This window comes from Panthera onca, chromosome C1 (assembly GCF_046562875.1).
Source record: "Panthera onca isolate mPanOnc1 chromosome C1, mPanOnc1 haplotype 2, whole genome shotgun sequence".
Classification (NCBI taxonomy): Eukaryota; Metazoa; Chordata; class Mammalia; order Carnivora; family Felidae; genus Panthera; species Panthera onca.
In genome coordinates, this window is record NC_138346.1 from 187,814,144 (window position 1) to 187,832,900 (window position 18,757).

Here is an 18,757-nt window from a genome sequence, read left to right on the forward strand (position 1 = left end):
CCTTTCAAGTGATTTCAGCTCGTCTCCACTGGGGAGCAGAGTATCTCCCAGACAAACCACCTGCTCCCCCCTCCGCAGTGCCTTTGTTCCACCTGTTCCTTCCACGTGCAACTCCTAACCTGTTCCCTCCCGTCAACTGTTACCCCTCCTCTAGGACCCCTCCTCAAAGATTGCCGCCACACGCCGCCGAGAGCCTTCCTGGTTCTTCCCCAACCGCAGACGATCTCTCTCCACAGCACTTTGTATCACTTATTCCACAAATATTTACTGAATGCTTTCAAGGTGCCAGACAGTGTGTGCTTGACATTAAATATCAATATATATCCTAACACCATTTTTACAGGAACGCTAAGCTTCAAAGTGCAAATATAACTTGCCAAAGTTCTCTGCCAGAATTCAAATCCAGATCCTCCCAATGTCAACCCCTGTTCTGTCTGCTCCATCCCCAAACTTCCCTCAGGACAAATGGCTCGAGTCCCCATTTCCACTCAGCGCTATAGCCCTCTCCTTCCACCAAACTCCCTGTCAGTGCTCTGCTGCTGGACGACACGTGCCAGGAGGACCCCAGTTCTCCCCTCCTTACCCGGATTTCCCTGCTCTCCCGGTAAATATCCTTCTCTTCCATCTTCTCAAACAGGAGAACTCTCCCCGGCCCAGCGGCACAGGCGAATCCCTTTGAATAGGCTGCAATGGCGAACACCTGGGGCATGGCCAGCTGGCTGTTGTTACTGGCCATCATGACCTGCTCATAGGAAGGGACCGGGGAACTGATTGTCGGAAATTGGATCAGGCTAGAAAAAGAAAACAGCATGTAAAGTTTACAGGCAATCCCAAGGAGAGGAGTTCAGCTAGGGATGAGAATGAAGGGCTGTCGTTGGGTGCGGGAGAAATCGCCCATTGCAATTCTGTTCCCCAGGCCCAAACGCCACCCTTTGGCCTGTTATACAAAGTCCAGAGAAAGACTGGAAGGTTATACATTTATTTGGTAGTCTCACCACCCTGTGTGGTCGCCATTATTGTTGTGGTTGTTGCTAGCATTATTATCCCTCTTTTGTTTAGGAAAAAGTGGCTCAGAGAGTTTTCTAGGATCACACGACTAGTAAGTGGAAGGCCTGAGATTTGAATCTTGCCTCCCTCCCTTCCTCCCTTCCTTTCTTCCCTCCTTTCTTCCACATAACAAATATTTATTGGAATTATACTGTGTCGACAACCCTATGAAACAATGGTAAGTAAGACTGACACAGTTCCTGTCCCTTGAAGCTTAGAGTCTAGGGGCAAGTGCTAAGGCCCATTAGGTGGCAGCTGGGTGGGATGGAAGCAGGACTTTCTGAGGACCGTTAAGGAGAGGTGCACCCATCTGAGATGAGCAGAAGCTGAGAACTCCCTGCTGGTCTGAAGAACAAACAGGAGCATGTGGGTATGTGAGTGTGTCCAGAGGAGTGGGGTAGGTGGACCTACACGTGACCAAACTCAGAAGTAAGAGTGTGCAAGATGTGTGTGGTAGACAGAGGCAGAAGCTGATGCTCCAGATGGAAAGAAGGGTCAGAGCAGCAGGGATGGGTGGGCCAGGTTCAGGAGTCTGGGTTTTATTCTATTTTGTTTCAAGTTTATTTATTTATTTTTGAGAGAGACAGAGACAGAGACAGAGACAGAGCACATGAGCTGAGGACTGGCAGAGAGAGGAGGAGAGAGAGAATCCTAAGCACGAACTCACGAACCATGAGATCATGACCTGAGCCGAAACCAAGAGTTGGACACTTAACCAACTGAGCCACCCAGGTGCCCCTGGGTTTTATTCTTAGAGCACTGGACTCACTGCAGGATTAGGAACATGGCAAACTGGAGGGCAGAGGGACTTACTAGGAAGCTCGTAATAGAATCGTGAGAGAAAAAGGAGGTGTCATGGGTGTGGGGGATGGTGAGAAATGACAGACTGAAAGTTACCGAGGAAGAAGAATCTACAAAATGCCATGTGTTGAGGGCTCAGGCTCCAGAGCCAGGCAGACAGGGCTATGATTTTGGGTGAGTCACTTCACCTATTTGAGCCTCAGTGTCCTGTTCTATAAAATGGGCATGATAATATGTACTATATGGGGTAAGACTCAAGTAAGAATACACATAAAGTGCTTGAAGCAGAGTCTAGTGATACAACGGTATATTTCAATACGTGTGAGAGATGACCATTATTGCCTGAAGTAGAGGTAAAATTGACCTGAGCCCCCACTTTACCTCATATTCTTTTGTCATATTTACACCAATAACACTTCCCTGAGCTTCTTCGTTGGTCTGCTGGCTCCTTCCAAACTGCAAAGTCTTTGAGGACACATGTCCCCAGCATCTAGCAAGGTGCCCTGCACACTGCAAGAGCTCAGTGGCCATTTATGTAATTGAATCAATAAATTAGGCAGCCATTAGAAAATACATTTTAAAAGATCTGGAGTTTTGAAGACTAGTCGTGCTAAAAGGCTTATAAAATGCATGTAAACAAAAGAACTGTATGTAGGCTGTGGTCACAACTGTCCAATTTGTGCTTGAATATAGATGAACATGCGAAAGGCAGAGGGAAAATGAAAAGAGTTGACTTGAAGGTGGAGGGGTTCTGAGTGACTTTTAAAGAATCCCGTTTTTGGCACAACGCTATTGGTATGATGAACATATTTTCACAAGAGCACCAGCCCAGAGGGGCGCCATTACCTCTCCGATTCCCGGATCACCTCCAGGTTCCCGGTCTCGCTGGTGGGCTCCTTGACCATTATACTTGTCTCCCAGCGTTGATCTCCAGATTCAAAGAGGAAGAGCTTGCCCGTATCCGTGCCGACAATGATCTTGTCTTCAGACACCCACGTGTGGGCTAGATAGTTTTGGGGTTCTCCCCTCTGAAAATTGGTTTGCTTCAGGGTGCCCTCGGCAAAGCGGAGAAGCTTAAATATCCCATTGCCAGTGACACAGACCTGAGTGTTATCCTGGGGATTGAAGCTCACCTGCAAAATGTAAAAGGATAAAAGAAAACTACTTATAAAACTAATCTTGGTGGAATTACTTCTCATTTTACTAGTGAATACTTGTTTCAGGTAGCTCAGAGTATCCTTTAAACATCACTAGGGCATGATTAATTTTGATAGCACATTTGATAAGAGCACAGATTCATTGTATTTGTGGGGCCCATGCATCTTAAACCAGGAAACCTACAAAAATCATTTTACAAAGGCCAAAAAGAGGATAAGCGGTTCTTGACAACAGCTAAACTCTGGGCCAAGAAAGTGACATGAAGACTCAGCTGGAAACGCAGAAAAAGGAGGATCTGGTGGGTCCGGGGAAAAGGGAGTCTCCTACCAACTGGGAGGTACAGTAAGGGCAGTCAACTCACACCCCTACTAGATGGTGAGCAACTGACGGGCTGTAACACCTGCATCTCTGTATTCCCGATGCGGGGTTCATAGTGGGCATCCAGCTGAATCTGTTAGGGAGGATGTGTGTACTCTGCTCTGAATAGGGATGCTGGACTCGGCCTCACCAAGGCCGAGACAAAATAATCTTCCGGCTCTCTCTGCCTCTGGTCTGATTCTGCGATCACCAAGCAACCTCTGATTACTAATTTCACCTCCCCACTTCTCTATTACTAGGGAGGAAATATACCAGATAAATAATGTGAGTGTTCTCGTAGTCACATGCTGGGTTATTCACTGGCCTCTGGTGAGAATAAGGGAGTCTGTTCCTGAGACGCTGGCTAGCTAATATCTCTGAACATGAGCAGAGCTGAGTTCCTGAACTTGTAAAGCTGAGTACCAGATCCCAGACTGGGGTGACCACACCAAGGTAAAACCTCCCTGGGACCCACTGCCCGAGCAGTCAACCAGCCTCCTCATGGGTCCTCTTCATTTTGCCCCCAAACAACAATGGAAAATTCTGTTCCCCACGTAACTGCGATTTTGTTGACACATTCCTCAAGATCAACCACTTCATGTTACGTTCCTGAAATCTACCCACTGCCCAGCAATGCTGTTAGGAAGAAGACAGGACCAGCAAGACAAAGTGAGTTATCAATTCATCGCCTGGGCCTGTGAAAGCAGTTCTGGGCCAGGGTAAAGAAGAGGGGTACTGGAGTCTGAGACTCCTGACCCTGCCACTCACTACCTGTGTGATACTTGGGTGGGTGACTCAACCTCTTGGAGCCTCAGTTGTCTCATCTATAAAACAAGGATAATAATTATGCAGACCATATATGGTTGTTGAGAGATTAATTTAAAAATGCATATTAAGAGGGGTGCCTGGGTGGCTCAGTCGGTTAAGCATCCAACTCTTGGTTTGGGCTCATGTCATGATCCCGCAGTTTATGATTTTGAGCCCTGCAACAGGCTCTGCACTATCCGTTTGGAGATTCTCTCTCTCTCTGCCCCTTCCCCACTCATGCTCTCTCTCAAAACAAATAAATAAACTTGAAAAAAAAAAAAAGAACTTTTCAAAAAAAAATGCATGTTAAGAAACTGGCAGTGTTCCTGGCACACAGAAAGCATTCAATAAAAGACAGCTCTTACTAGTTTTATAACTTGCACGATACTTGTTATGTTGGGAGGTACCTGGTAGACAGCATTGTTCTGAGAGTCGGTTCTAATAATAGCCATTACTTTCTGTTTTTCCCACAGCCAATAGACAAGGTTTGACTCTGGAGGTGATGTCTGAGTCAACAGGTATTTGGAGTCTGGAGAAAAAGCCATGCTAATAAATCTCTGAACGGGGAAGTCAAAATTATTAAGGATTTTGCGCTTCCGGCAAGGGATGGATGACAGTTCGTAAATGGTGATGACGGGTTTTTCTTGCACAATCTCGGAGATGGCGAGGTATCGCCGATTGGGACTGATGGATAAGGCCAGCATGCCCTGACTCTTGTCTGAGCCTGCGAACAGAGGTAAAGGGGGATAATGAGAGCAGATCATGCTTTCACCGTGACTCGACATGTACCGGGCGCAGTGGTGGCAAGGTTGACACATGGGAGAAAAGGCACAGAAACAGGTAACTGTCAATCCCTGCAGTCCCTTGGCCCTGCTATGTCTGGGGTATTAGGAAAATGGCTAGGACGGGTACCTCGCAGAGGCTGAGGTAGGAGGAGAAGTCAAGGAACGATGCCAGAGGGAGGACAGGTGGGATAGAGTGCAGGGTGGGGCAGGTGGCAGGAAGAGCAGAGGTGTGCATGTGAAAAAGGGTACAGTGTGGCTGGGGCATCGCACGTGAGCCCAGGGAAACCACAGGTGGGTGTAGACGGGTGGAAGAGGGTGGGCCTCCATGCCCTGAGCAGCCAGCAGGCAGCGCCCCTCTATTTTCGAGGCTGAGACACCAACTGCTGGGGGCCCCAGGCTGTCTCACAGTTAGGTCATCTGTGTGAATCTGGCCAGTCTGCTGGACTGGCTTTACGGTAAAGCTTGTGTTCTCTCGAAAACCAGAGACGGATGCATTCTACCCCGACTTTTCCTGGAATGTGTCAGTGGTACCTGGAGACAGAGCAGTCATCTTGCAACCATGAGGTAACAAGCACGAGAATAAAAGTTGTGGTCTAGAAAGCAAAGGCTGAGGCAAAGATGAAGGGGCAAGAACTTTATTTGGGAGATGAAATCAGGCCCACATTATGATTTTCTTGGGTCCCTTCTTCCATTAACAGTAAAAATTAATAAAGTGGTTTAAAAAATAAGCTGGTAAAAATTGTATCTTACGACTGCGTTAGCATAAAGAATATAATCCAGACTGGACTTAGTATTATTATACTCATTTTCTTGGGTCTCTAACAGTATCATGGGCCCTGGGCTCTGTGCCTACTGTGCCTTGTGCAAAAGTCCGCCCTGATTCAAGCCCAGGGCAGGGATGGTGAGCAAGGCAGCGGAGAAGTGCTAGAAAGTGATGCCCTGGGCCCTGTGCTGTCTTTCCCAGCAAGCTGAAGGGAGTCTGTCCAGCAGCAGGACCTCTGTGGAAGGGCTTCAGGAAGTGACCGTGCCTTGGAAAAGACCCTAGGTTTGGGGTCGCTGGAGACCCTGCATGAGAGTTTGGAGTTTATCACAGAGGCAAATGAAAAGCCACGAGAGTTTGGAGTTTATCACAGAGGCAAATGAAAAGCCACAGAGGAAGTTTTGGAAGGGTCAGACGCATGTTGTAGAAAAATCCCTCTGGCAACTGTGTGGAAGACAGACCTTGAGGGAAGGAAACCAGTGGGCAGATAATTTCAAAAACAGGATGGCAGTGACAGGCGGTATGAAGGCTGGGATGGGGAGATGAAAGAGATGCCAAGTAGGACCCAGTGGCTGCCTGGGTGAGGCAGGGGAAGGAGAGAAACAAGCAATGATTGACGTCTGGTGACTGGGAGTAGGGGTGACAGCTGGGAAGGAACATAGGCCGAGGGAGTTAGGGGTCATGGCGAAGAGTATGTCCATTGTTTTTTATGGAAAACAGCCCATCCAAAGATTTTACTTTTACTCATGTTTATTTGGTTCTAGTTTTTTCTGATTTCATTTTTTTTTTTTTTTACACTGAAGTCTTTACTTCCTCTCGGGGCATGAAGTAAAGACTTAGATTGATTCCTGTTTCCCAAATACCTAACTAGTTGTCCCAGCACAGATTCTTCCTAATGCTACCTTTATGATATATTCAATTCATTTACATATCTACATACATATAACTGGGTTTTGGGGATATTTATACCAGCACTACATTATTTTTGTAATTGTAGCTTTATCATGCATTTGACAATCTGGCGAGGTAGGGTCTTAAGGAAGAGAGGGAAGAAAAGGAAATGACAAATTCAGTTCTGGATATATTGTGTGTGAGGTGCATACTGTGGGACATTTAGGTAGAGAGACTTAGTGGACAACTGGATATGATTCTAAGGCTCGGAGGAGAGGTTGGGACTGATAATGCAGACGTGAGGTAAGAGTCACCGTGGGAAGTTGAAACTGGGGGCATAGATGAGATTGCCTGGGGGAGGCAAAGGAAAACTTCTCCCTCTTTCCTTTTGTGCTTTCGTGCCTGGGCTGTAGCTGGCATAGCATCTATCCTGGTCATTTCCAAGTCCTGCTCCTTTGAAAACACACTTGTCTCCATGGCAATACTGAGAGCTTCTAGAAAGCACAGGCCGTGGTTTTCTTTATCCATTCACTCATGCAATCCACTCATTCAATCACCAGTGACTGGCACCAAATGGGTGCTTAATATATGTTGGCTGATTGCAGAGCTTGTAAAATGCCTTTGCACACCTAGTTGATGACGGCCACCTCCTTGAAACAAGTTCACCTCGTGCATGAGTCTCCTCCTATCTTTTGGTTCTTTTTTTTTTATTATTATTATTATTTTTAATCTTTATTTATTTTTGAAAGAGAGAGACAGAGTGTGAGCAGGGAAGGAGCAGAGAGAGAGAGGGAGACACAGAGTCTGAAGCAGGCTCCAGGCTCTGAGCTGTCAGCACAGAGCCTGACGCGGGACTTGAACTCACGAACCGTGAGATCATGACCTGAGCCGAAGTCGGACAATTAACCAACTGAGCCACCCAGGCACCCCATACTGTAGCAGGATTCTTGCACAGAGAGTCGTGACACCGAGGCTTCTCTTTCCATAAGGAAAAAACAAAAATCTTTCCATAAGGAAAATTACCCGGTAATTTTAGTCCTGGCCATGTGCCCTGGAGAACCCACACAAGTGGATGAGCGTACATACATGCAAGAAACTTTACAGCAGGATGCTTTGTAAAGCAAAAAACTGTTGTTTCCCAAATGTCCATCCACACTAGAATGGATAAATATATTTGGGGCATTCCATTCATATGATGGAACACCATATAGCAATAAAATGACTCAGTTAATATATATATATTAAGATGTATGAGTCTCAAAAGCATGATGTCAAACAAAAGAAGGTCTTGGCATACGTATAACCATGATTAAACTTATAAAACTTGGTAAATAGCAAAAACAAAGATCTATTTTCTATAAGGCCACACATATACATGGTAAAAGTATATAAAGAAATAAGGGAGTAATTACAATATCCAGGATGGGGTGTGAGTATGCGTGGTGAGAACGAAATCAGGGAGAAACACTGGAGCTGGCAATGTTCTATTTCCTACCCTGCGTGGTGCGTTCATGGACCTTCGCTTTATTATAGTTCTTTAGATATTAGATATATGCAGTGAACACTATTTTGTAGGCATGTGTCAAGATCAAACATTTTGAATGCAATAAAGACTGGAAAAAGAGTGACTGAGTTGTGGAAATCAGGTATAACATTAACAGGACCAGTGTGAACAAACACAAATGTAACATTATATATAACGGTTATTTGTGATTTGCGATTAAACCTCCAGGGCCTTCATCATACACGGTTCCAAAACGTGATGTAATGAAGGTACCGAACTCTGGAAAGCTGTGCTAAACAACTCAAAAAGTGGCCCTGAAGATGACGAAGACAATGATATTGCAGAGGCATGAAAAGAGACTCTAAAATAATTTTTTTTTTCCATTAAATCAGTGGGGAAAAAAAGTACTTTTAAATTAACATCATTTTACATGTGATTTTAACGATGTATGTGTGGTTACTCTGTTAATGCACGTGGACGTGTACTCCTTCTACCTTTATAAAACTATACGTATATTTAAGTTGGCCAAAATACTTAACTTTCTATAGTCTTGTCGGGATTATGGGGTTATATTTGGCACGGTCAAACGCATGCGTAGGGATGGAAAGGTTTTTTACCTGGAATGAATTTTTGCCACTTCTGATCCACATTGTACTTCACACAGTGATTTCCTGAAGGAAATATAATGATTTGTTCATCGAAGAAAAAGATATTGTTGGCCACGTGGGATCGAAGACCAAAAACATGCAGCGACTGAGCCACCACTGTCGACATGTTACCCGGCAGAGTTTGCTGAACAAGGAGCGCAGCGGTGAGCGCGGAGGCGCGCGTCGCCCCGCCCTGCCCCGCCCCGCCCCTCCCCGCCCCGAGCACGCCCCTGGCCCCGCCCCCGGAGCCTTCCTCAGTTTCCGCCCCCCTCCCCCCGCCCCCAGCGGCCCCCACACCCCCTTCCACCGCGACAGCTGTTTCTCCCTTTTCCTTCGCTCCCTCGAGGCTTCTTGCTTCTCCAGAGGACCCCCAACTACGCGCTCACACCTTTGGCGTCTTCTCTTTGGGTCACCAGACCACGCGTGTATCCAGGAGTAAAACCCCTATGGGTCCCGAGCAACCCAGCTCTTTCGGACGCCGGAGCGGTTCCTATAGCAACGGCAAAACGGAAGTGTGGGTATACGGCCGGAAGCGGAAGTCCCGGTGGGAAAGTTCTGCCGAGGCACCCGGCAGTAGGCGTTAGTGGGGCTCGGGTACACGTGGGGCCGCGGCGTGCGAGCAGGGGGCGGGGGGCAGGCAGCAGCAGCGAGAGGCGCCCCTTTCCGGCCGCGCGGGCCTCAGGCCACCCGGCTCCCTCGACTAGAGTGGACGTGCACGTTCGCTGCGACATGGACACCCCCCCGCTGTCAGGTTCGGACTCGGATTCTGATGATTCTCTGGTCACCGACAGGGAGGTAGGTGTCGGCCGGGCTCGCGGGGCTGGGAGCGGGAGAGGGTCCTCATTCCCCCGGTGCTGACTGCTGATTGTACCCTGCAGTTGCAGGATGCGTTTTCCAGAGGGCTCCTGAAGCCAGGCCTCAATGTGGTGCTAGAGGGGCCGAAGAAAGCTGTGAACGACGTGGTGAGCTCGGGCGCCTGGTCGGGGGGTCCTAGGACACCGGATGCTCCCAAGGCACAGTTGTGCTTGGCGGACTGAGTTCTTGTCCCAGGGAAGACGCAGCCTGGGCATTGTCAGGAGGTCCGGATGTTGGGGTTTATTTAGTGCTTTGTCCGTTGGCCTGTGTCCTTCATACAGGCTCAGTGTCTGATGAATTTCCTAGAGTGGCCTGAAGCAGTGTTTGGCTGAATTCAAGCGGGATCTGGAATGGGTTGAAAGGCTTGATGTGACCCTGGGTCCCGTGCCGGAAATCAGTGGACCTCAGTCAACCCCTCAGAACAAGGATCAGAAAGCCTTTGATCCGGAAGATGACTTCCAGCGGGAGATGAGTTTGTATGTTTGTTTTCAAGTGTGGGAGAAGGGGGGGGGGGGGGCCCTGTTCGAGAAAGGAAGGTGGGAGAAGCAGTGAACCTGCAGTCCTCAGAAATTGTCATAAGCCTGAGAGTGAGTAGGAAGGCTTCTTTTTTTTACTAAAAAGCTCTAGAAGATTGTTCCTGGTTGAGAAAAGAGCCCTTTGGTCCACCGGTTATAATCCAAAGTCTAATTTATTTTATTTTTAAATTTTATTTTGAGGTATTCAGTTTTAAAGTTTTTTGTGTGTTTTCAGTTAAACAGAAACTTGCCTCAGAAGGTTCTTACATGACCTTTTTTAAGGACTACATAAGAATTCATGATTGGTATTAATTTTCTTTTTTTTTTTAATGTTTTTATTTATTTTTGAGACAGAGAGAGACCGAGCATGAGCAGGGGAGGGGCAGAGAGAGGGGGAGACGCAGAATCCCAAGCGGGCTCCAGGCCCTGAGCACAGAGCCCGACGCAGGGCTCAAACTCACAGAGTATGAGATCATGACCTGAGCTGAAGTCGGACGCTCAACTGACTGAGCCACCCAGGTGCCCCAGTTGGTATTAGTTTTTAAGTTAAGGGGTACTTTTAGTGTGGTCACTGTCTTAAACTAATTTATTTTTAGCAGAACTTCCCTTCCTCTTTAAAGAGTATACAGTTAAATCTCTCCTAGATATCAAGTTAATGAAGCTTTATTACATTTTCATTAGTGTGTGTGTGTGTTCTTGCTGGTGGAGGTCAGATGTTGAGCATTTTTCTGCCCCTGGATAACTCCAAGGTCATCCTCGATGGATAAGGCAAGTGAGAGGGAGTGGAAGGTCTCTCTCCCTTCGCTTATTTCACATTTTGTCCTACATCCTCAGCTACCGGCAAGCCCAGGCCGCTGTGCTTTCCGTATTACCCCGGCTGCATCAGCTCAAAGTCCCTACCAAGAGGCCCACTGACTATTTTGCAGAGATGGCCAAGTCTGATCAGCAGATGCAGAAGGTAAGAAACAAAGGTTTTCTCTGGAAAGCCAAGGCTTTATACTTAAGTGTAGTCAGCTGGCTTATCTCTTGTAATTTAAAAAAGACTAAGCCCACAGTGTTCCTGGGTGGTTCAGTGGGTTAAGTGTCTGACTCTTGATTTCGGCTCAGGTCATGATCTCACAGTTCTGAGTTTAAGCCCTGGGTTGACTGCTTGGGATTCTCTCTCTCCCTCCCTCTCTTGGAGATTCTCTTCCCCTCTCTCTCAAAATAAATAAATGAGCTTTAGAAGAAAATAAAAAGAACTAAGCCCAATAATAGGGAATTGGTTGTCAGAGGACAATTATCATCTTGATTGCCTACTTCAGACTCAGGCCAGTCACCACCAGTTAGATAAATAGAAGGATGATTTTTTCCTAGTTTAAGCATTTAAGGGGAGGAGAAGTACTGTAAGAACTGTGGTCCCGAGATCAAGATGGCCTTTTGCATTTCTTAGCTGGCGTGGTCATGGCATGGCATGTAGAAAAAACACACTTCTTGTCCAGCCGTTGCCAAGGGGCGGTGCTCTAACTTGTAAACAATTATTTTTCTCTGGGCATCAGTTTTCTGTAAGATGAGGGATTAACATATTGCTCAGATGTAGTATAATTTAGGGTTACATAGAACTTGATCCTCATTTAACTCTGGGAGGAAGAGAATTGTCAAAATTTAATCCCAAGATATATTCTGATAGTCCTATTGGGTCTCCAGCTGGATTTTAGGGAGCTCTTGTTTCAGTGGTACTTGGGGAAGCTAATCTAGAGACGAGCTCGGACACCCCTCTGTACACTCACACTGACACGTGCTTACCCCTTGACTGAAATGTGTGTGTCTGATGGAAAAGGCGAGGTACCTGGTACCTGCTTGAGTTTTTAATGTGTATGTGGTGTATCGGAGAAGGGGACTGAGGCTGCATGCTGGTTTGACCTTAGTCTGCAGACAGTTGGGTTGGGGAAAAGTTGGTTTCTCCTGGGAGAATGGCAAGCAGGCAGTTTTGCATAGCAGAACAAACAGCACACTGGGACAGCACACTGGGAGTGGGGAGGTCACTTTCAGGTCCACCATGGATACTTTTGGTATCTTGGACAAAGTGCTCAACCTCTGGGCCTCTTGTCCTCATGTATGAAACAGGACATACAAGATTCCTTTGAGCTCCAGTTTGCAGAACCGGGAAGATGTGCTCCCTGCTCCAGCACACCCTACGTGGTGGTCAGCCCAGATTCACTTAACATGAGCTGACAATATTTTGTGTTTCAGATTCGGCAGAAGCTGCAGGCTAAACAGGCCGCCATGGAAAAGTCTGAAAAGGCTAAGCAACTGCGAGCGCTTAGGAAATACGGGAAGAAGGTAAGAAGATGTGGGCGCACGGGATGAGGCCGAGTGTTTGTCAGGCTGGGGTGACTGGGTCAGGTCTGCTTCCATGCCCTGTGTGTGCTCTGTCTTGTGTTTATTATCTCACCGTGGGGAGTATGTGCTCGTATCCACGAGCACAATCTTCCCTTGACACCAGGGTCTCACCAGGGGTAGCATGGTAACTGTAGGCAATTCATTCATTCCACTGGGCCCCATTTGCTCACCTGTACAGTGAAGAGGGGAGTCCAGATCAGTGGAGTCCCAACCTGACCACAGCAAAATCACCTGGGGAGGTTTTTCAAAACAGATTTCTGGGCTTCAGAATGTCTGGGAATCTGGGTGGTTTTTTTTTTTCCCTTCCCCGTCATGCCCCAGCTTCTCAGATGATTCTGAAATGCATCCTGCTTTGAGAATCACTGGCCTAGATGATGTGAAGTCCTTGAAAGAACCATATTATTGTGATCCAACTGAGAGGGAAAAATGGCACCCATGTGCTTGAACTATGAACGTCTGAGTTCTAACATGAAAAAAACCTCAGGTAAAAAAGGGCAGGCATACCATGAAACTCTTTGGTTTTTCTTTGTTATTTCATGGTTATTTAGGAAACATGATGACAGGAATTGAAGTCAGGGTTGTGGGAAGAAGGGAGTGTGAGGAGGGTCAGCAGAAGTGTTCGGACCTTGTCCGCGTTTTGGACATAGACGCTTGTGATCGGGGTGCCGAGCTGCTGTCCACATTGGGAGTCACTTCACTGCCGGATCCTCAGCAGAGTAAGAGTAGAGGAGTGTCCTGTCCTGTGCGGAAGGGCAGCTGCGTATTTATTGGATTGATCTGGTGGTCGATGGCCGGGGCCAGCTCAAAGACGTGGGCATTTGGTGTAACAGAATCTAATTTGTCAGAGCCAAAGAAAACGTCACTGGGGCCTGTTAGCTCACTGTTGCTAACTTGAAGAAACCTCATAGCAGCGATTCTCAACTGGGGATAATTTTGCTTACCAGGCAACATCTGGAGACATTTTTAGTGTCACATCTCCATGGGGAGTGTGCTACTGGCATCTAGTGGGCGGAGGGCAGGGAGGCTGCTAAAGCTCCCACAGTGCGCTGGGCAGGCTGTCCACCCCCCAACACGGAGTGATTCCTGTTCGAGCTATCAGTAGTATGGAGATTGAGAATCCCTGCCTTTGAGTATTGGCATCTTCTTTTGTCCTTACAGCCTTTTTTCTTTTATGTTTTTTGGGAGATTGTTTCTGTTGGCACTTTCATGCCTCATAATGGAGTGGGTTTGACACTTAATCTGCTCACATATAACGAACGGAGAGAATTGGGTGTAGACCTAGACGTGATTTGCCGTGATTTTGTAGGCAGGATGGTGGAATGGGGTAAGAGTGCAGACTGCCTGGGTGTGAATTCAGCTGCGTACTTTCCCACTGTGTGACTCGGGCAAGCTGCTTAACTTCTCTGTGCTTCAGTTTCAGGGGTGATAGGGATTTCTACTTCACTGGGTGGTTGAGAAGATAAAGTAAGAATATGCTTAGAGCCTTAGCGTAGTTCTGGCACACGTAAATGTGCGGTGGTGGTGTTAGCACATCGTTGTTACCGAAAGCATGTAGGCGCTTACAGCGATGGTCTGGAGTGGGTATGACAGCCCTGTGTTCATGTCCAGGTGCAAACAGAGGTTCTTCAGAAGAGGCAGCGAGAGAAAACACATATGATGAACGCCATTAAGAAATATCAGAAAGGTCAGTATATCTCTGTTCTAAGGATACAGGGAGCAGGGGTAGCTGCTAATTTGAACACATACTGCTCTGGAGCCTTGATTGATTTGCAGCCACGGGGCCTAAGGTTTGGGGACGGTGTGGGGAACAAGATGTATCTCTTAAAGTTAATTTAGCAAGTAACAACCTTCTTTTGAAGCTCAAGCTCTTCTTAAAATGAACGGTCAGTGCTGATCAAAGTACCTCTTCCCTCCCAGGCTTTTCTGATAAACTGGATTTCCTTGAGGGGGATCAGAAAGCTGCTGCACGGAAAACAAAGGAAGGAGCCAAAGGCCAACAGATGAAGAAGGGGTATGAAGGGTTTTTGTTTGGTTTTGTGATGGGTGCTGGGCAAGCGAGTCACGGGCACGGCAGCGAGTTCCACAGGAGTGGCCTCGAGTTGAGAGAGCACAGTGCTGCCTGTGGCCGGGGCTTACCGGCCCATGTGATGGGTCCTTTTAGCCGTATCAGTCTTGGGAGATTAAAGTAGGGTGGTTTAGGGGGCACCTGGCTGGCACAGTCAGTAGAGCATTGGACTCTTGACCTGGGGGTCATGAGTTCAAGCCCCACGTTGGGTGTAGAGCTTGCTTTAAAAAATTAATTAACTAAAAGCCAAAAAAACTAAAGTAGGGTGATATAAGGATTTGGCACGTTTTAAGTGGATGCTCAGTAAAAGTTGCTCATGGCATAGACCGAAGGTTCAGGTCCAGAGCCTGCCACTTTGGGCAGCTTTGAGCAAGTTTTACTTGACCTTTCTGAATATTTGTTTCCTCATCTATGAAAATGAGAAAATTGTATGCACCTCATACCATTTTGCAGATTAAAAGGGTTAATGGCAAAGATTATTATTTTCTTCTTAGTTCACCTTTATGCATCCCTGGACCCCAGGCCTGGGGGAAATGATAATTTCTGTAGAATATATGAATGCTATGATCAAGGCATTTGAGGGAGTAGTGTGGAAGAACATTTTAGAAATAGCTGACCTGGTCTGGTGATGAGGGCGTGAGAATGGCTCCCTGGAGGAGGGTGCCACCTGAGCTTAGTCTGAAGGATGAGTAAGAACCAGGAGAATAGGAGAGACACTGGTTTTGGAAGAAGGAAGAACACGAGAGAGTGAAAGCATAGAGGTGAGAACAGCAGTTTGTGTATGAGGGAAGAGCAAGCATTTGGTGCCACTGGGAGTGCGGTGTGGAGCAAGGAGGAGTGAAATGTAGCTGGAGGGGGCCCTGGGCCAAGTCACAGAGACAGTGTTTGCCTTGTTGAGAAACTTGGGTTTTATCCAGTAGGCACTGGGGAGACATTGAGGGCTTTACTCAAAATTATGAGTAGGTCATATTCATGTTTTTGAAAAATTAAGTGTACCTCGTATAAAGGATGGACTTGAGGGGGCAGGATAATTGATTAGGGGGCTATTACAAAAGTCCAGAGAGCAATGATAATGACCCAAAAGGGGTAACGGGGGCAGAGAAGAGAAAACCGATTGAAGAAATATTCAAGAAGTTAAACTAGCAGCACTCAGTAATTGTGTTGGGTGTAGAGAGTGAAAGAAGGAATAATCAAGGCTGGCTCCCAGGTTTCTAGCCTGGTGGCTGAAAAGATGTAGTTCCACCAGCCTCAAGTCACTGCCTTTTTTTTTTTTTTTTTTTTTAAGTAGGCTCCACACCCAACGTGGGGCTCGAATGAATAACCCAGAGATGAAGGGTCGCATGCTTTACTGACTGAGCCAACCAGGTGCCCCACCAAGTCATTGCCTGTATACAGGAGGTGAAACCAGTCTAGGAAGGGAGATGGCATGTGATTTTGGCTATGTTGAATTTGAGATTTCCTGCAGGAAGACCAGTTTTAAAATTTATGATATTTGAATGTTAATTGCATGTACTATCCTTGAAGGGAATAGAAACAATTGAGGATGATCTAGCAAAAATTAGTTAAAATAGAAAACTCTTCAGAGAGAAGAGGTGAGCCACAAAATGTATGTGAAACCTTTCCTGGTTCTTGCTTTGTTTTCTTGCTCTAGTGGTTAACACCATAAGTAGATGAGCTTGCCTGGGGGATTTTTAGAGTAAGAATGTAGGGCCAATGATAAGATTCTGGGTAACAAAGTATCTAAGAGATTTTGCTTAGACAGGAAACTAGGGGTAGTCGTAGGCCGTAAGACTCATCAGGATTTGCAGTGCTGTGGGTGACCTGTAAGCCGGCATTTTTCCAGGCCCAATGCTAAGCGACGCTATAAAAACCAGAAGTTTGGTTTTGGTGGAAAGAAGAAAGGCTCCAAGTGGAACACTCGTGAGAGCTACGATGATGTATCCAGCTTCCGGGCCAAGACAGCTCATGGCAAGGGCCTGAAGAGGCCTGGAAAGAAAGGATCAAATGTAAGTGAGCCAAGGGGTCACATGAGGGGCTGGATCACCTCCTCTCCCATCCCACACCTACCCGCTCCCTTCCTTTCCCTGGGGCAGAAGATCAAGCTGCTGTGTGACCACATGCGGTATTTTCTTGTTCCATAGAAGAGACCTGGAAAACGAACAAGAGAGAAGATGAAGAGCAGAACACGCTAAGCAGCATCTTTGTATATGAAGAACCAAGAGAAAGGGATGCAGACTTGGGATTTCACAATACAGTTGGATCTTCTTTTGGTTTCTTTTTGTAAAAAATTCTTTCATAAACTAAAAAATTTTCAAAGAAACACATCCTCTTGGTTAAAAACTCAGGACTAAAAGATTGAGAAGTTACTTTTATGTATTAAGATTGCTGTTTATTGATGATAATTTAGACTTTGAGCCCAAATTGCCTTCCTTTTATGATAATTGGAGATTTAATGTATACCTTCCTCATCTTTCCAGGTAATTGTATCATGGTTTTAGATAAATCAAGAATCAGTGTTTATACATTATGATTGTTAAAATACCAATCACTGTCAAACTAGTTGTACTCTGATAAAATTTCCTTTGTGATACAGCTTTTGGGTTTTCCTTGAGTTGATTATCACCCTTATTTTCCTGTGTGCCTAATTTTCCTTGTATATCTTTATTTTTCCTTAGACCTATGTCATTTTAACCAGCTTATACTTCTCTGCTCCAACCTAGATCTGTCATGCAGCTGTCACCTTGTGTCTTCTATACCATCTACATCATCAGCTACATCTTAGCTTATGCCTTCCTTTGGTGTGTACCATCTTCTGGTGTCTTCTAAGGAAGGGGAACTTGAGAACTTCCTACATTTCTGCAGCTGCCTTTAGTTTGGCTGATGGGTATTGTCCCGACAATGTTGTAGGCATTGCTTCTCTGTTTTGCTGCCTCCTCTCCCCACTGAGAAGTCACTGCCCTTCCCTTTCCTTCTTTCTGGAAGCTTTTCTTGACCCAACGATCTGAAATTCCATGATAACATGCCTTGGTGTGGGCTTGTTTTTACTCTAATTAGGGTATTTAGAAGGATACAGGTTCTTCAGTTCTGGCAAATTTTATTTGATAAATTCTCCCTATTTTCTTTGTTCTAATTCTGAAATTTTTGTTAGATTGTGAAACCCTTCCAGTGATCTTCTAAGTTTGTATTTTCGTTCTACTTTAGGGGAAGGATTCTTTTGATTCTTGGCCTAATCATTTATCGAGTATTTATTTTAGCTTTCATTTTCCATTTTATTCTAAGCATTCTTTGTTCTTTTATCTCATAATGTGAATTATAGTTTTGGTTTTTTTAAGGCTTTTCTTCTGTTCCCTTCATTCTGTTTCCTTGGGTTTTCCCCTGCCCCACCTGTGCATTATGATCCCCCTTTTTCATGTTGAGCCGTGTGGGTCAAGAGCACAGACTTGGGCCAGACTGCTGGGTTTGACACCTGTTTCTGCTGCTTACTTGTTGTTTGACCCTGGGCACATTAATTTTTCTGTGCTTTGTCATCTTTTTATATACATGAGAATAATATCTACCCAAATGTCAGCATTAAGTGAGTTAATATATGTAAATGCTTAGACTGTTGCCTGCCATATGATAGGAGTTTATACCTGCTTAGAATTATTTTGCTGGGGGGGAGTTTCTTCACGTCAGCCTTGGTGGTACATACTTAAGAGGTACTCAGATGCTGCCTGGAAGCTACGCATAGGTTGGACGTGGGTGGGCGGGCCACGTTGCATGTTGGGTTTTACTCCGTGTTCATAGGGAAGTTTACCTGTCCTCCATCTCTCCGTTCCAGTTTAGAAACTGTATTTTAAGGAGGCTAGAATATCTGAGAACTGTGTAGTCTTAAGCAGGAAAAAAATTCATTTTTACATTGTTTCCTTGTGGGATCATTGTCCAAAAAAGGACATTTCTGGTTTTATGATACTTTCCAGTACAAAAAGAATGAATTTCGTTTTTGTAAACTCATTTCGATTAACAAAATTCTGAGCAAACAGGTCCCGTTTTTCAGAAGACCAAAATGTTTTACCCTGACCTATTTTTGACAATCTACAATATCAGCGGATGGAGTAATGTATCCATTAAAGACTTTGAATTACGTGTGGAACATAATTGAGAGTTTTAAGAAAGGAGAACACAGGTTAGCAGTAGTTTCCAC

General features: G+C 45.9%; 2 protein-coding genes across 3 annotated transcripts in view; one reads left to right on the plus strand and one right to left on the minus strand.

Annotated features, from left to right (window-relative positions):
* The window catches only part of CFAP57 (cilia and flagella associated protein 57), an 81,134-nt gene extending 71,919 nt beyond the window's left edge, over window positions 1–9,215 (minus strand). For both annotated transcript variants that reach the window (XM_078451998.2, XM_060624088.3), the window contains exons 1-5: window positions 9,144–9,215; window positions 8,728–8,902; window positions 4,578–4,894; window positions 2,695–2,981; window positions 584–791 (exon numbers count right to left, since the gene is read on the minus strand). In XM_078451998.2, the coding sequence (XP_078308124.2) occupies window positions 584–791; window positions 2,695–2,981; window positions 4,578–4,894; window positions 8,728–8,884 (969 nt within the window). In that variant the 5' untranslated portion in view covers window positions 8,885–8,902; window positions 9,144–9,215. The remainder of the gene's footprint in view (window positions 1–583; window positions 792–2,694; window positions 2,982–4,577; window positions 4,895–8,727; window positions 8,903–9,143) is intronic.
* EBNA1BP2 (EBNA1 binding protein 2) lies at window positions 9,189–17,166 on the plus strand. Its single transcript, XM_078452000.2, is given in 10 exon segments — window positions 9,189–9,275; window positions 9,277–9,552; window positions 9,636–9,719; window positions 9,919–10,088; window positions 10,962–11,085; window positions 12,360–12,449; window positions 14,118–14,193; window positions 14,427–14,520; window positions 16,418–16,580; window positions 16,716–17,166. Coding segments are annotated over 10 exon segments (1,200 nt in total). The 5' UTR covers window positions 9,189–9,203; the 3' UTR covers window positions 16,767–17,166.
* Window positions 17,167–18,757: the final 1,591 nt, after the last annotated feature.